Source organism: Pleurodeles waltl, chromosome 2_2 (genome assembly GCF_031143425.1).
Source record: "Pleurodeles waltl isolate 20211129_DDA chromosome 2_2, aPleWal1.hap1.20221129, whole genome shotgun sequence".
NCBI lineage: Eukaryota > Metazoa > Chordata > Amphibia > Caudata > Salamandridae > Pleurodeles > Pleurodeles waltl.
In genome coordinates this window covers 207631858-207650781 of record NC_090439.1, presented here as the reverse complement: position 1 = coordinate 207650781, position 18924 = coordinate 207631858, and the positions used below count along the sequence as shown (strand labels likewise).

The 18924-nt window shown below is 44.1% G+C and overlaps 1 protein-coding gene across 7 annotated transcripts in view; it reads left to right on the top strand.

Moving 5' to 3' along the window:
- Positions 1-18924, top strand: part of TRIO (trio Rho guanine nucleotide exchange factor) — a 3522386-nt gene that overhangs the window by 1728328 nt on the left and 1775134 nt on the right. For all 7 annotated transcript variants that reach the window (XR_011200906.1, XM_069219639.1, XM_069219640.1 and 4 more), the window contains exons 28-29: positions 15558-15650; positions 15737-15848. Coding sequence is in view for 6 of the 7 variants with exons in the window: in XM_069219639.1 (XP_069075740.1) it covers positions 15558-15650; positions 15737-15848 (205 nt within the window). In the remaining variant the exon portion in view is untranslated. The remainder of the gene's footprint in view (positions 1-15557; positions 15651-15736; positions 15849-18924) is intronic.

The window sequence follows — 18924 nt, the reverse complement described above, 5'->3', positions numbered from 1 at the left end:
AAATGATCTAGTCTGCAAATTAATAAGAGTATCTTTCCAGTCTTTCTTGTTCACTTGTTCAGCCTGGACCACTGACGAATAGTTAGGTGGCCATGAGGCTGAAGGATTGAAGAAAAAGGAGTCCGAAAGGATAATGTGATTAAAAAATGGTCAGTCTAGGCCAAGGGAAGGGGATCCTCAGCTATTAGGCTGGCCAGGTTACTGAATTCTAGGTCAAGTGTATGTCCTCTAAGATGTGTGGGACCAGATATAAATTGTGAGAGATCTAATGCTGCTAAATCCCCAAGTAGCCCTCTGACGGAGTTATTCTGAAGATCCTCTGCATGTATATTGAAATCCCCCAAGATAGTGCAATTGGAGTGCTTGCAGGCAAAGACTGCTAAACTCTCAGGTAAGGCTTGAAAAAACTTCCCGCAAGGGCCAGGAGGCCGGTAAATTAAGATACCGGAAAAAGTGAAAGTGGCGTCTACTGCCAATGAAAAGGCCAGACTTTCCCATTCAGGGATAGGAAGGAAATGGTTAAGAACTTGAATTGACTCTTTAAAAATTATTCCAATCCCTCCTCCTATTCCCAAGGATCTGTCTAAACTCAAGATAGAATAATTAGGGGGCATTGCCATAAATACACCAGGGGTAGAGCCCTCCGGTAGCCAGGTTTCTGTTAAAAACAGAACATCTGGCTTGTATTCAGTTAGTCGCGAGTAAATATATAGTTTATGTGCTGGTAGGGAGCAACAGTTTAACAACATTAATTTGTTAACTTGTTCCTTTCCCTTTCCCTTTCTTGTGCTTGAAGGGTATGAATGCTGTGGGGCTGATTGGTGAGGACTAAGGGGGTCATTCCTACCCTGGCGGTCCGAGACCGCCAGGGTAGGGGACTGCGGATGCACCGCCAACAGGCTGACAGTGCATCCAGGCCCATTCTGACCGCGGCGGTAAAGCCCCCCTGGCCTGCAGAATCCCCCATGGCGGCGCTGCAGGCAGCGCCTCCATGGGGATTCTGACCCCCTTCCCGCCAGCCTGGTTCTGGCAGTTTTGACCGCCAGAACCAGGCTGGCGGGAACGGGTGTCGTGGGGCCCCTGGGGGCCCCTGCAGTGCCCATGCCAATGGCATGGGCACTGCAGGGGCCCCCTAACAGGGCCCCACATTGATTTCCAGTGTCTGCATAGCAGACACTGGAAATCGCGACGGGTGCAACTGCACCCGTTGCACAAAAGCAACTCCGCCGGCTCCATTCGGAGCCGGCTTCATCGTTGCTGTGGGTTTCCCGCTGGGTGGGCGGGCGGCCTTTTGGCGGTCGCCCGCCCGCCCAGCGGAAAAGCCAGAATGACCGCCGCGGTCTTTTGACCGCGGTACGGTCTTCTGGCGGTTCCCGCTTGGCGGGCGGCGACCGCCGCCCGCCAAACTAGGAATCACCCCCTAAGTCTCTTCCCTGAGGAATAAACCCAAATTCCCTTTGTCTTTATTAAGGCCTGGAAGAAAGTCCCTTCAATAGACTATTCTTTCAGGAATTGCAGTCGTGTTGTTCCTGAACTCTGGACCCTGCCAGACGCGGACCGGCACAGACGGGCTTGCCTTTGGCACGCCTTCAGCACAGCAGCGGCGCTGCGCGCATCCGCTTACCGGTGGTCATTTATAGGCGTGGCAGGTTTAAGAGGAAACAGCTAGACCGCTAACCCAGAGAAAATGGCGGCTCTAGCTGGGACTACCAGGCTCCCCTCGGAGGAGCAATGGCTGAAGTTAAAACACTCGTGAATCCGACGAGTGAAGACAGAGCTTTCCCTAAAGGACTACCAGCTCCACTTAACACAGGTGCCAGAGTCCTCAAAGCAAATAAAGTGCAAATTGCAAAACCATTTAAAAAATAATAAAATCCACATTTAATAGAAACATCAAGTCTTACCGCCCTCAGAGGATGCACAGCTGGGGAAATGTTGCAGAATCTGGAAGGAGCCGTGGAAGCAATGTTGCAAGCAGTCTTCATCGTAGATGCAGATTATTGGTTCCTGGAGGGTCTAGTCGTAGTTCCAGTGGCTAGAAGTTGAAGTAGATGTTGCAGAGGAGTCCTCCTGGAGTCTTGTAAGCCAAATCTGAGGACCCATACAAGAGGGAAACCCTAAATAGCCCTGAAAGGGGGATTGGTCACATAGCTGGGTGACCACCTATCAGGAGGGGGGTCTGACGTCACCTGCCTGACCTGGCCACTCATATGCTTCTAGAGGCCTCTGCCCACCTTGGATTCAAGATGGCAGAATCAAGGGACCTTCTGGAGGAGCTCTGGGAACCACCCCTGGGGTGGTGATGGTCAGGGGAGTGGTCACTTCCCTTTCAATTGTCCAGTTTCGTGCCATAGCAGGGGCTGGGGGTTCCTGAACCGGTGCAGACTGGTTTCTGAGCGGAGGGCACCAAATGTGCCCTTCAAGGCATACCAGTGGCTTGGGGAGGCTACCCTTCCAAAGCCATCTAACATCTATTTCCAAAGGGAGAAAATGTTACCCCCTCTCCCAAATGAAATTCTTTGTTCTGCCTTCCTGGGCTTGAGCTGATCAAGAAACCTGTTTGAGGGGGCTTGGGCTGCCCAGGAAACCCTTGCCGGCTGGTAGGAGCAATGCTGGGGGTCCTCTAAGAAGCCCTAGAGTACATGGAATCATACTTCCCATACTGGCAACAGTATTTGTGTATGATTCCGATATGTTTGATACCAAACATGTCTAGGTTTGGAGTTACCAGTATGTACCTGGACATAGTGACCTGTGTCCAGTACACGCGTAAAATGGCGTCCCCGCACTCAGGAAGTCAATGAAGATGGAGCTGGAGCTTGTGGGGCACCTCTGCTCATTCAGCAGTTCCCACTCACAGAGGTACTTTGCACCCTGCCCTCTGGAGTAGGAAGGCCTGCCGTGGGGTGACCTGTAGTAAAAAGGGTGCAGGCACCCTTTCACGCAAGCTACAATAGCAGGCCTGCAGATACCCTTTGCATGGGCTTCCCAGGGTCGACATAATACATGCTGCCGCCCTTGGGTAACCCCTGGTACCTTAATGCCCTAGGTAACTGGGTACCATATACTAGGGACATACAAGGGGGCACCAGTATGGCAAATGTGTGGGTGGGGGGGGTTGGTCCAGGCAACCAAATTTAAAGGGAGAGAGCATAATCACTAGGGTCCTGATTAGTAGGATCCCAGTGACAACAGGCAGAAAATTTGGGTAACCATGCCAAGAAAGAGGGTACTTTCCTACAATTTGCTATTTTATCTAGTTGATCATTTGATTATATGTTACAATTAGGGGAGAGAATGTGGTGTCACCATCAGAGCTGCAGACTTTGCAAATGGGGAATCAGATTTTAGTTTCGGCGTCAGCTCGATATCCTGGGATTCTGGGCAAATTACTTAATCTCCGGAATACCCAAAGCTCAAAAAGGAGTGTGTTCTTGTATAATGTAAAGCACTCCAATACCTTCAGGTCAAGTCTGTGCTAGATAAAACTAAAAAAAACTCAAATGTTTTTTTAACACTCCTGTCGTTGGGCTATACTTGGGCTACATTTGGGAGATATGTGGCTACATTTGGGCTCTTTTTTTCTCTGTTGGCCATTTTGGCAGACTTATTGGTTATGAAGCTTCCTAATCTCATTTACTGCAGTACCCTCAGTAGAAAATGCTTTAAATTTTTCACTTCGATTCCATCAAGATGGGAGTCAAGACGTGACACACTATTGGCATAAATTCAGAATGTTAGCACTCTAGTTGCTCATTAGAACACTGTAGTAAACAGCTGATCACCTAGGAGTTAACTAGCAGTCTGCTGCTCGTGTTGAAAGTGCACGTTTGTCTGCATGTCAGAATGTTTAAAAGAAATAGAAGATGAAGATATTTGAGAACTCACTTAAAATGTATCCTAATTTTTTTATCTACAGCACTAACCAGAATTTCTATGACAAAATGAAACCTCACACTTTGTTCCTTTCTAAATTAAATGTTATAAGTTTTAACAATGTGATTCAATCTAGATGGCTTAAGGTGTGCCACACTTTTGTCATAAGTAGCTCTAGTTCTTTAGAACATTCTGGGAGGCTGCAGTAGAACACAAGTAGAAATCAAGTGACAGGATGCTTCTGTTTGAATTACAGGTTATACTGAGAATGTCAGACTTCATTCTCATATGGCAGAGAAAGATAGTGTGATTGTGTAGAAAATATGCTCTCATTTTAGCTCCTAGAGCACCTTCCATAGCCTCTTTAGGAAAAATAATGAGAAAACAGTTTTTTCTCAAACATGATTCATGAAATCCCAACAGAAAGCTTTTTACACAGGGTAAAATCACATCAGCAGCAAATGATATATATATTGTAACTAAAACCTGTTATCACCCTTTATACATTTTCTTTTTTGTGACCCTCAAAACCTGCTGTTCACTACAATGCATTTCAATGGGTGTTCTCCTCATGTATATTGGTCCCAAGATAGCGGCCAGCACTTTCTGGTTGAAGTGCTGACAGCCAATTAGATGTAAACATGATATGTGTGCTTAGGCTCTGCTGAGGTATTTCTTAATAACTCAAAAACTTCTGAATGAATTTACACCAAATGACAAAAAGCAATCTTTTTACGCCAAGAGCTAGCTTTCTGCCAAATTTTATGTTATTCCGTCCAGCAGTTTGGGCTGTAGTCTTGTTCAAAATCCCTGTGAGAATTAACATGAGAAACTCATTTTTTTTTTTTTTTTTTTTTACCCCTTCCTTTTTCTCAGCCCCTGCTTGACAAATCACCCCGAAACTTACCATGCACAATAAGACACAGTAGGAAGGTTTATTTAAAAATGTCTGTGAAGATTTGTCATACGACGTCAAAGTTACATACAAATCAGAAACGCTTTATCTATAGGAACTTGGTCCTAACTATACCTACCTACTGGTGACCACTTGTAGGTAATATATATATGTGTGCATTTTTTCGCTAATAACTTTGACTCCGTTTGATGAATATTCACGAAATTTCAAAACTTGTTTGGCACTCACTTCAGTTGCTGCATGGACATTTTTGGGGTGATTGATCAAGTGGAAGCCTGTGAAAAATGGGCTCCCAAAATGAGTTTTCCCCATGCAATTTCCCATAGGAATTTTAAACACGACGACAGCGTGAACCAGTGGACAAAATTACACCAAATTTGGCAGAAAGCTAACTTGTGTGCAGTGTGGGGTTGGCTGCATGCGGGGGACCAGAGGCTGAGCGCAGCGGTGGTTGGATTAACATGTGGTAATTGAATATTACTTTACCTTAAAAATCCCTAGAAATTCACTGAAGAAAACAAAGGTTACAGTGACAATATAATTAGGTTCAGATTTTACACACACAAAACCATAGAAATTCAGTAGCTATAATTACACTTATCTCAAGAAACTTTAACTTATGCCCTAAGGTAAGTATTACTCATGCACTGCTAATTACCACACATATTACATTAGTCATGACATCGGCTATGACATCATTTATAATATCATGGTAACATTTCTAAAAAAATTATTGATGAGAAAACTGTGCATGACAGGAGCACAAGTTAGAGGTACCTTAGTGCATCAGTTATAGTTTATTGAGATAAGTATAACTATAACTGCTTAAGTTCTATGATCTTTGTGGTTGTGTAAAATCCGAACTTGCTATGCTGTCCCATTATCCTTTGATTTGTTTAGTATATATACATATATATATATTTATATATATTACCTAGTGGCGATTTCCACTAGGCAGTTATAGTTAGGACCATGTTTCAATAGGAAAAGTGTTTTTTGACTTGCCTATATCTTTGGCACCGTTTGACGAATTTTGATGAAATTTTCCCCAAAAAAGTGTCATAGTGATTCTTGTTGCACATGGAAAGTTTGCGGGGGTGATCCGCCTAGCGGAGGCAGAGAAAAAGGAGGCTGAAAAAAGGTTGGGTATCCCATGTTACTTTCCAGAGGATTTTTTAGACACGACTACAGGCCGAACCACTGGACGGAATTACATCAAATTTGGCAGAAAGCTAGCTGTCAGTACACAGATCACGCTTTTGGTTATTTAGTGTGAATCTGTTCTGTAGTTTTTGAGAAATTTAGGGAAATACAAAATTGTATATCTTGGGCTGCGGCGACTTCGCAACTATTTTGGGGAGACCATAAAGTATTCGCGAATACACGCGACAAAGGGAGTTCTCTGATTGGCTGGCTGCAACCTGACCAGAAAGTTGCGGATACCATTTTATATACGAGGACACGGTGCCTGGGATTAAAGAGTGGTTTTAGAAACTGAAATTATGGGTGTGAGAGGAGTTAGTTTGACCCCTGGGCCATAATATAGAAGTGTTTGTAGGTAAAGGTAATATGTTAAGAAAAAACATGTTTTTAGACGCCACTCGATATTTGCAAATACGTTGTGACTGCTCTGCGTGGACCCCTGTGTAACGTGTCAAATAGCTAATTTTCTTTAGTGATAGCGATAGTGAGACACATGTTTGCTCTGACAGATGTATTCAGATACTGATCCACACAATGAGACACACTGAGACCCTGATGCAGTGACTCACAGAGTGAGACTCTCGTGCACTCACTCACAGATTATATCAGACTGTCATGCAGCCACTCAGACACTCAATAATACCCTTATTCACTGAATGATAGATGTACTGAGACTTTCACGCACTCACACACCCATTCAGCATCTCTTGCACTCACTCAGCAACCAACTCCTAGTGTTTGCACACAGTGAAAGACTGATTCAGAGTCTCATGTGTTCACTCACATATCCACTCAGACCCTACTGGACTAAGTGAGAGACTCACTGACATCTTTATGTACTCACTCACACAGCCAGTGAGACTCTCATGCATTCACTCAGAGACCCACCCAAGGTTATTACATAATCTCTCACAGACCCAATCAGAGTGTTATGCAGTCACAGACTCATTGACACTGTTGCACACTCTCTGAGAGACGTAATCAGACTGTTCCGCACTAACTCACAGATAGTACTATCCACTCACTCAGAGATGCAGTGAGAGTGACATGGAGTAAGTGACACACCTATTCAGACCCCCATGCACTTACTCAGAAGCTTACCTACATCGTTACACACACACTCACAGATCCACTCAGAATCTGGCACACTTGCTCACACACCCAGTGAAAGCCTCATGAACTCAGTCACAGATATACTCATTTACATACAAACTCAGAACCTCAGTCACTTTACATAGTATAAAAATATTTACTTAAACGTACTTATACGTAGTGTGAGAAATTCATATATCTCTCTGTTGGGTATCTTAGAATGTTAAAATGGATGTCTGATTTGCAATCTTTAAAAATATATACCTATTATTTTTTAAAGGGCTGGTGTGCATTGAAAGCCTACTTTTGTTTTCTGTTTTCGCTGCATAGTTGCGAATATTGTGACGTCCTTGCAAATACTTTGGATTCACATCTAGCAATTAAATTTTTTCTACGTAAAAAAACATAGAAATTCACTCTAAGAACTCTATCTATAACTGCTGATTTTCTATGGTTTTGTACGAGTAAATTCAGAACCTAACTATAAGGCCCCTGTACCTTTTTCTTTTCAGTGAATATATATATATATATATGTTCGATGGCATGTGTAGCTGCAGATACACATGCTGTGCACATCCCGCCATCTGGTGTTGGGCTCGGAGTGTTACAAGTTGTTTTTCTTCGAAGAAGTCTTTTCGAGTCACGAGACCAAGGGACTCCTCCCATTTCGGCTCCATTGTGCAAGGGCGTCGACTCCATCTTAGATTGTTTTTTTTCCGCCATCGGGTTCGGACGTGTTCCTTTTCGCTCCGTGTTTCGGGTCGGAAAGTTAGTTAGAATCTCCAAAAAATCGTCGGAATTGTTTGCGTTCGGTATCGGGTTAGTTACAACAGATCGACACCGACTTTTGAAGAGCTCCGGTTGCCCTTCGGGGTTTTTTCGATCCCCCGTCGGGGTCTGGTCGGCCCGGCCACGTGTCTCTTCCAGGCTGATGGAACGGACCCCATTCCGCTTCTGCCCAAAATGCCATAACAAGTAGCCATATACAGATCAGCATCTGGTCTGTAACTTGTGTTTGTCGCCGGAACACAAGGAAGATACTTGTGAAGCCTGTCGAGCATTTCGGTCCAGTAAGACACTAAGAGACCGAAGAGCAAGGAGACTGCAAATGGCGTCGGCTCCGACAGGACAAGAGCGTTTCGAGGAGGAGGAAGAAACATTCTCCATCCATGAATCGGACTCGGATCCTGAAGAAATGCCGAAAACCGTGAGTAAGACGTCGAAACACAAAACTCACGAAAAAACCACTAAAGCCCAGGGGACGCCAACAGGCCATGGCTTAACCCGAAAAATAGGTGACCGATCATCGGCACCGAAAAAGGGCACGCTGGGGGCGAAGTCATCCGACTCCGGTCGAGATACCGCCACACAGCAATCTCGGGCTCGAGATAGTGGCTCCGAGCAGGTTCGGCACCGAGATAGCGGCACCGAAATGGGTCGGCACCGAGAGACCACGACGCCGAAAGTAAAGAAGGTTTCGTTGGAACCGAAAAAAGCAGCCGAAAAGGTTTCGATACCGAAACATCCGGTCTCGGAACCGAAAACAAGTTCCTACACTGAGGAACAAGGACTGTCCACACAAATGAAGACACATAGATTTGGACAGGAATTGGAAACAATAGAGCCAGACTATACACAAAGAAGGCTCCATATCCAAAAAGAAACAGGGAAGATCAGTACTCTCCCTCCGATTAAAATGAAACGCAAACTTGCCTTTCAGGAAAAAGACAAGCAGACACAGGCAAAGGTGGCTAAACAAGTAACCCCGCCACCATCTCCACAATGCTCTCCGCAACCATCACCGGTAGCCACTCCACCAATGATGCAATCCCCAACTCATACAGGAATGAGTCAAGATGACCCTGACGCATGGGACCTTTATGACGCACCAGTGTCAGATAATAGTCCTGAATGTTATCCAGCTAGACCGTCGCCACCAGAGTATAGTACAGCCTACGCACAGGTGGTGTCGAGAGCAGCGGCATTTCATAATGTCAGCCTGCATGCTGAGCCTATTGAAGACGACTTTCTTTTTAACACACTGTCGTCCACACACAGCCAGTATCAAAGTCTTCCTATGCTACCCGGAATGCTAAAACACTCCAAACAAGTGTTTGAAGAGCCTGTAAAAGGAAGGGCCATTACTCCAAGAGTGGAGAAAAAATATAAACCGCCACCAACAGACCCCATGTACATCACACAACAGCTAACACCGGACTCAGTTGTAGTAGGGGCTGCGCGCAAAAGAGCGAACTCACATTCTTCAGGAGATGCACCACCTCCAGATAAAGAAAGTAGAAAATTCGACGCAGCAGGCAAAAGGGTGGCGGCACAGGCAGCAAACCAGTGGCGTATTGCCAATTCACAGGCTTTGTTGGCCAGATACGATAGGGCCCGTTGGGACGAAATGCAACACTTTATAGAACATTTGCCCAAGGAGTTCCAAAAGAGAGCGCAGCAAGTAGTAGAAGAAGGACAGAGTATCTCCAACAATCAGATACGGTCAGCAATGGATGCTGCAGACACAGCTGCTAGAACTGTCAACACAGCAGTAACAATAAGGAGACATGCATGGCTGCGTACATCAGGATTTAAACCAGAAATACAGCAAGCTGTGCTGAATATGCCATTCAACGGACAGCAGTTGTTTGGGCCGGAGGTGGACACTGCGATCGAAAAACTTAAAAAAGACACTGACACGGCCAAAGCCATGGGCGCACTCTACTCCCCACAGGGCAGAGGCACATTTCGAAAAACACAGTTTAGAGGGGGGTTTCGAGGACAAAGCACAGAACCCACAACCTCACAGACAAGACCCACTTACCAGAGCCAGTATCAGCGGGGAAGTTTTCGGGACAATATAGAGGGGGACAATTCCAAAAGAATAGAGGAAAGTTCCAAAGTCCCAAAACTCCTCAAAACAAACAGTGACTTCCAAGTCACACATCCCCAACACATAACATCTGTGGGGGGGGGAGACTAACCAAATTTTACAAACATTGGGAGGAAATAACAACAGACACTTGGGTCCTAGCAATTATCCAGCATGGTTATTGCATAGAGTTTCTCAAATTCCCTCCGATCGTCCCACCGAAAACACACAATATGTCAAAACAACATATAGATCTTCTAGGACTAGAGGTTCAGGCATTGCTACTAAAAGAAGCAATAGAATTAGTACCAAAACACCAGAAAGGAACAGGAGTTTACTCTCTGTACTTTCTCATACCCAAAAAAGACAAGAGTCTGAGACCTATATTAGATCTCCGAACATTAAATACCTACATCAAATCAGATCACTTTCACATGGTGACATTACAAGACGTAATTCCACTACTCAAACAACAAGAGTACATGACAGCACTAGACCTAAAGGATGCATATTTCCATATACCGATACATCCTTCACACAGAAAGTACTTAAGGTTTGTATTCCAGGGGATACATTACCAATTCAAGGTGTTGCCATTCGGAATAACAACTGCGCCAAGAGTTTTTACAAAGTGCCTGGCAGTCGTAGCTGCACATATCAGAAGGCAGCAAATACATGTGTTCCCGTACCTAGACGATTGGTTAATCAAAACCAACACGCTAGAAAAATGTTCACAACACACAAAGTATGTCATAGAAACCCTCCACAAACTAGGTTTCTCAATCAACTACACAAAGTCACACCTTATACCGTGTCAAACACTGCAATACTTAGGGGCGACAATCAACACAGCAAAAGGGATTGCCACTCCAAGTCCACAAAGGGTTCAGGCATTTCACAATGTAATACAGGCCATGTATCCAAAACAAAAAATACAAGTCAAAATGGTGATGAAACTCCTAGGCATGATGTCCTCATGCATAGCCATTGTCCCAAACGCAAGGTTGCACATGCGGCCCTTACAACAGTGCCTAGCATCACAGTGGTCACAGGCAAAGGGTCAACTTCTAGATCTGGTGTTGATAGACCGCCAAACATACACCTCGCTTCAATGGTGGAACAGTATAAATTTAAACAAAGGGCGGCCTTTCCAAGACCCTGTCCCACAATTTGTAATAACGACAGATGCCTCCATGATAGGGTGGGGAGCACACCTCAATCAATACAGCATCCAAGGACAATGGGACACTCACCAAAAACAGTTTCACATAAATCACTTAGAACTATTGGCAGTATTTCTAGCGCTGAAAGCATTTCAACCCATAATAAGCCACAAACACATTCTTGTCAAAACAGATAACATGACAACAATGTATTACCTAAACAAACAGGGAGGGACACACTCAACACAGTTGTGTCTCCTGGCAGAAAGAATATGGCATTGGGCGATTCACAACCACATTCGCCTAATAGCACAATTTATTCCAGGAATTCAGAATCAGTTAGCAGACAATCTCTCTCGGGATCACCAACAGATCCACGAATGGGAGATTCACCCCCAAATACTGAATACTTACTTCCAGAGTTGGGGAACACCACAAATAGATCTATTTGCAACAAAGGAAAACGCAAAATGCCAAAACTTGGCATCCAGGTACCCACAAGATCAGTCTCAGGGCAATGCGTTATGGATGAGTTGGTCAGGGATATTTGCTTACGCTTCTCCCCCTCTCCCACTCCTTCCATATCTAGTAAACAAGTTGAGTCAAAACAAACTCAAACTCATACTAATAGCACCAACATGGGCAAGACAACCTTGGTACACAACACTACTAGACCTTTCAGCAGTGCCCCATGTCAAACTACCAAACATACCAGATCTGTTAACGCAACACAAACAACAGATCAGACACCCAAATCCAGCATCGCTGAATCTAGCAATCTGGCTCCTGAAGTCCTAGAGTTCGGACACTTAGACCTTACACATGAATGTATGGAGGTCATAAAACAAGCTAGGAAACCTACCACTAGACATTGCTATGCAAATTAGTGGAAAAGATTTGTTTATTACTGCCATAATAATCAAATTCAACCCTTACACGCATCTGCCAAAGACATCGTAGGATACTTACTACATTTGCAAAAGTCAAAGCTAGCTTTTTCTTCCATTAAGATACATCTTACAGCAATTTCCGGCTACCTGCAAATTACGCACTCAACTCTCTATTTAGGATACCAGTCATAAAAGCATTTATGGAAGGTCTAAAGAGAATTATACCACCAAGAACACCACCAGTTCCTTCATGGAACCTCAACATTGTCTTAACACGACTCATGGGTCCACCTTTTGAGCCCATGCACTCTTGTGAAATGCAATACTTAACATGGAAAGTTGCATTTTTAATTGCCATCACATCTTTAAGAAGAGTAAGTGAGATTCAAGCATTTACCATACAAGAACCATTTATTCAAATACACAAGCATAAAGTAGTTCTACGGACCAAAAGTCATATCACCGTTCCACTTAAATCAAACAGTAGAATTACCAGTGTTCTTCCCACAGCCAGACTCTGTAGCTGAAAGAGCACTACATACATTAGACATCAAAAGAGCGTTAATGTACTACATTGACAGAACAAAACTAATTCGAAAAACAAAACAATTTATTTATTGCTTTCCAAAAACCTCATACAGGAAATCCAATTTCTAAACAAGGCATTGCTAGATGGATAGTTAAGTGCATTCAAACCTGTTATCTTAAACCAAAAAGAGATCTGCCTATTACACCAAAGGCACACTCAACTAGAAAGAAAGGTGCTACCATGGCCTTTCTAGGAAATATTCCAATGACCGAAATATGTAAGGCAGCTACATGGTCTACGCCTCATACATTTACCAAACACTACTGTGTAGATGTGCTAACGGCACAACAAGCCACAGTAGGCCAAGCAGTACTACGAACATTGTTTCAAACAACTTCAACTCCTACAGGCTGAACCACCGCTTTTGGGGAGATAACAGCTTACTAGTCTATGCACAGCATGTGTATCTGCAGCTACACATGCCATCGAACGGAAAATGTCACTTACCCAGTGTACATCTGTTCGTGGCATTAGTCGCTGCAGATTCACATGCGCCCACCCGCCTCCCCGGGAGCCTGTAGCCGTTTAGAAGTTGATCTTGAACATCTGTATATTTGTAAATATATTACTTTAAACTACATTATGTACATTACTCCATTGCATGGGCACTATTACTAGCATACACAACTCCTACCTCACCCTCTGCGGGGGAAAACAATCTAAGATGGAGTCGACGCCCATGCGCAATGGAGCCGAAATGGGAGGAGTCCCTTGGTCTCGTGACTCGAAAAGACTTCTTCGAAGAAAAACAACTTGTAACACTCCGAGCCCAACACCAGATGGCGGGATGTGCACAGCATGTGAATCTGCAGCGACTAATGCCACGAACAGATGTACACTGGGTAAGTGACATTTTCCATATATATATATATATATATATATATATATATATATATATATAACCTTTTCTCTTTGCAAGTTAAAATCACCTTGGGATATGCGGTGCTGTGCTTTTTTGCATCACTCTTCTTACTTATGCTCACTCGTATGGGGTAACATGATCTGAGGTGGAGTTCACGTCCTAGTACTTAGTGAGTTTCTAGTGAGTCACAAATCACCTCAAAACTTAAACATTTGCATAAAAGAAAATCAATTCCAACATCTGCATCCAACAGAAGCTGGCAGGAGCGTACAGAGCATGTGATCTAGTACTTCAGGCTGCAAACTGATTACTAAAGTTAAGTAACAATTTCCTTATGATGACTTTAAAGTTTGCTTGTGAGGACTTTTAATAGATTGTGCTCCTTACCATAAATTTTTGTTGTTATCTGCTGCTATTCTTTCATTAATCCCTGTTTTCCTTTATGGGTATTAAGCGTGTCAAACGTATTTTGGGCCTGTTAATTGAAGACCATGAAGCTATATGCAGACATTCCATATAGTTCCTTTCTGTCGAATACAGTAGTTTTCTTGTTAAACTGACGTTTTTGAAGGTACTTTGATCATTTCACATTAGCCGGAATATTCATCTTCCAGTATTCTGCCACTTTATAATATTTAAAAGTTGTGGAAGACGATCAGTAGTGGCTGCTGCCAGGAGAAGTGGGGGGCAGTGAGTGGAAGAGGTGCTTGGCGGGGGGCAATATTAATAATTAAAAAAGCTTACTTGCTACCTCGGTGCTCCGCTGCTCCCACCACCTCCATTCTTCTTGTTTTCTTCCTTCCCTCACCACCCAATCTCAACGCATCTCTTATGCTGTTACCAGCATGAGAGAAGTGCTGGGATTGGCCTGAGCGGGCAGAAATCATGCTCAAGGAGGAAGTGGGAGCCTGCGCTTAGTCTGCATCTGGCAGTTCAACACAGCCAGTGGAGAGTTCTAAGTATGCGTTTTAGTTTGGCCGGCCTCGGACGGCTGTCCAAACTGACATGCATACTTAGAAGTGCACATACCACTCCTCCTCCCTGGTGACGTGGGGGTGGCTGGCCCCACCCTGACTAAGCGGAAAAATAAAGTGATAATAAAGTACTTTTATTATCACCTAATTTTTCTGCTTTAAGCAGCGGGGTGACGCTCCTCCACGATAGCAGAGGGGGAGCCCCTGGAGACGACGCATAGCAGCCCTGCTAAGAGTACTAGACCGATGCATGACTAGCTGCTCCAGGTATGGTTTATATTCTAGGACTTAAAGTCGTGTTTAATCCATTCTAAAATCAGGATGAGAAGTACCAAAATTCAAAGCAAAAACATTAACTTGAGCAGACTATTATGCCTGTACCTGGGAAACTTTGCAGATGTGGCATAGTTTAGACCCCTTGGGTACACTGAGGTGTTTGTGTATTGCTTTACAGAATACAGGATGATCACCAGTGCGTGGATGCTCTGGTACCATAAAGTTAAAAGGTGGTTCAAGCATCTCTCTAGATGGATTGTGCTGTACACATAAAACTTCTGTGTTTTTGTGGGCTTTGTAGAAATCGGGTTTTTGGCTGCCATATTAAGCTTTTTTGATGGGATATGCAGTCTTAGATATATGTCAGATGATAATGTGGGTTCCAGTGCACCATTTTGTGTAACTTTATATGGACTCATGAAGTGACAGGCACATATCTGAACGTACAGTTTTACCACCATTTCTAATTTGACTGACCACATTGATTTTCCTTAGGCCCCCTGCATAACGTTTTTACTCCGACCTTTTATAATACTAGGAATTTGTGGCAGGAAGTGCGAAGTAGAAGATTAATCTGGCCCATTAATAACTTGCTCATGTGACTCATTTCTGTGCTCATGGTATTTGAATGCCATTCCATGTTAATGGTTTGAAGACAGTCCTGGGCTTTTTATAAGGGTACTGCAAGACTTTCAGATGTACTCATACTCTGCTCTAGTGTGTGTTTCTAAGAAGAGTAATATGTATAAAACTATATTATTATTTATATTGTCGTTCGCATAGCAGAAACAATTATACTTCCATTGCTGAAAGTAGGTTTCAAACTATTTTCTGTCTCCTATAGGATATACAGCTGCGCCATGGACTAGCCAATTCAATATCTTCATATCTAATTAAACCTGTTCAAAGAATAACTAAGTATCAGCTTCTTTTGAAGGTAAGCTGCTTAAAAACCCACTAGGAGACAGCTGAAAAGTGTTTGATATCTTGTGCATTAAGCAGTAGCTTGTTGACTTTCTGTAGGAGCTGCTTACATGCTGTGAAGAAGGTAAAGGAGAAATTAAAGATGGCCTGGAGGTGATGCTCAGTGTGCCAAAGCGAGCTAATGATGCCATGCATCTCAGTATGCTAGAAGGTACACCTCTTCACTTTGTTGATTTCAGTTTGGATGTGTCTCTTTACAAAAAGGATTATAATTCATGGTCTCTTCAATAGAAGGTTTTCATAAATTACATAACACATATAATATAATGCAGTCAATGCTTTTCAGAGTTATTTCTGTATAGGGGGATTATATTGGTATAGTAATTTGTTCAATAATATTATCGTGTAAATAAATATATAATTAAAGTTCAAATCTGCACATGGTATTGCTGCACATATACCTCTTGAACGGACTACTTAATGATTCACAATTTGCATTGCCCAGAAAGGAGATAATCTCTCCCCTTATACTCCGCCCCATGACCACCCTAACCCACAAAACACTGTTGAACCCATATCCAGAATGCAAACATAATTTATTTAAAAGTATTAACCTTTGGAGAGCTCTGTGCAAGTGGCTACACTGGGGAGAGTTCGTAGGATGCTGACACAACAGGGCCTTTAGTTCAGCTCTTTTTTATACAGAATTCGGAATACCACTTAAGCCAAGAAGAACACTGGACAGTCAAACAGTCCAGCACTCTGTTCAAGAAACTGCATCATCTAGGTGCAACAGGTAATGTGTTGTGAACATCTGCCCAATAAACTTCATCTACTCAGTATAGGAGACTGGTTCAATTTATGGTGTACACCTATGGTGTGGCACCCTACACTGAGTGCAGGCAACTCTTAGTAAAAGTGTTTAGGTATTCGGATATAAAAGCTGTCTAGGGTTAGCTTTGGTGAACAGCTCAATCTTATGTAGGAGGAGTGTAAAGGACTTGCAATATCACAATAGTCAGTCCGTAACTGTACACAAGTAAGAACCACTCCAGGTGTTGCAAAGATAAAGGTTTATTTATCACAACACCAATGACTAAACTAACGTTGGTATATCTCTACCTGGAGATATCTACACACAAAATATACAGTTAGAAATTAGCAGAAATAGCATAGGAATACATGGGGCCCTTTGGGGAGACCAAACTGTAGGAAAGTACCATCTTGCCTGGCATGTTACCCCCATTTTTACTTGTATGTATGTTTGTTTTTGCCTGTGTCACTGGGATCCTGCTAGCCAGGACCCCAGTGCTCATAAAGTGTGCCCTGTTTGTGTTCCCTGTGTGGTGCCTAACTGTATCACTGAGGCTCTGCTAACCAGAACCTCAGTGTTCATGATCTCTCCGCTTTTAAAATTGTCACTGCAGGCTAGTGAGTAATTTTACCAATTCTGATTGGCACACTGGAATACTCTTATAATTCCCTAGTATAAGGTACCTAGGTACCCAGGGTATTGGGGTTCCAGGAGATCCTTAGGGGCTGCAGCATTTCTTTTGCCACCCATAGGGAGCTCAGACAATTCTTACACAGGACTGCCACTGCAGCCTGAGTGAAATAACGTCCACGTTATTTCACAGCCATTTTACACTGCACTTAAGTAACTTATAAGTCACCTATATGTCTAAACCTCACTTAGTGAAGGTTAGATGTAAAATTACTTAATGTGAGGGCACCCTGGCACTAGCCAAGGTGCCCCCACATTGTTCAGGGCAATTTCCCCAGACTTTGTGAGTGCGGGGACGACATTACACGCGTGAACTACATATAGGTCAATACCTATATGTAGCGACACAATGGTAACTCCGAACATGGCAATGTAACATGTCTTCGGATCATGGAATTGTCTCCCCACTACCATGCTGGTATTACGGGGACAATTCCATGCATCCCCGGGGCTCCAGCATAGAGCCCGGGTACTGTCAAAATAACTCTCCGGGGTTTTCTCTGTAGCTACCGCTGCTGCCAAACCTCAGACAGGTTTCTGCCCCCCTGGGGCCTGGGCAGCCCAGTCCCAGGAAGGCAGAACAAAGGATTTCCTCTGAGAGAGGGTGTTACACCCTCTCCCTTTGGAAATAGGTGTTCAGGGCCTGAGAGGAGTGGCCTCTGGAAATGCTTTGAAGGGCATAGATGGTGCCCTCCTTGCATAAGCCAGTCTACACCGGTTGAGTGTTCCCCCCCAGCCCTACTCTGGCGCAAAACTGGACAAAGAAAAGGGGAGTGACCACTCCCCTGACCAGCACCTCCCAGTGATCCTCCAGTGTGTCCCAGAGTGGTATGACTTTACTTTGTACAAGAGTTTTTTTGAAGATTTCATCTGCAGTGGCCGGTGTCACAGGGGGTCCCTCGATAGGGCCTGATTCTGATAAGCGGTCCGGTGTGGGGGGACGGTCGCCAGTCATTTGTGAGAGTTCAGTGTCTGATCCAGAGTTCGGGGGGATGCGCCCATCGCTGTCGTGGTGTGTATCTCCTCTTTTCTCTCCCGAATTAGTTGTTCCAGGTCTGGAGCACATTTGGTTGGCCCTGTATGAGTTGTGTTTCTTTTCTGGTCTCGCTTGTTTCGACTTCGCTTGGCCCGGGGGGCTCGCTCAGTTCGCTCCAACGTGCCACTAGTGGAGAGTCCTGCCGATTCAAGCCATTCCCAAGCTCCCTCAGGGTTGGGGAAGAAGTGAGTTTTGTCCTCAATCACTACTCGGAGTTTGGCCGGGAACAGTAGCGAATAGGTTAGGCCCAGTGATCGTAGCTTACGTTTCACGGGAAGGTAAGAGGCCTGATCTCTTTGCACTGCTAAGGTGTAGTCTGGGAGCAGTAATATTTGCATGTCATCTATTCTGGGTGGTGATGCAGCCCTTACCGTCCGCAGTATGATGCCTCTATCCACGTAATGGAGGAGGCGTATGATGAATGGGCGTGGAGCGCTCCCCGGCGGTCTCGCCCGAGCCGGAATCCGGTGAGCACATTTGTAGGAAGTTGGCTTTGTATGTACTATTTCAAAGTAAGGAATAGTATGCACAGAGTCCAAGGGTTCCCCTTGGAGGTAAGATAGTAGCAAAAAGAGATAATTCTAATGCTCTATTTTGTGGTAGTGTGGTCGAGCAGTAGGCTTATCAGAGGGTAGTGTTAAGCATTTGTTGTACACACACAGGCAATAAATGAGGAACACACACTCCGAGACAATTCCAGGCCAATAGGTTTTTGCATAGAAACATATATTTTCTTAGTTTATTTTA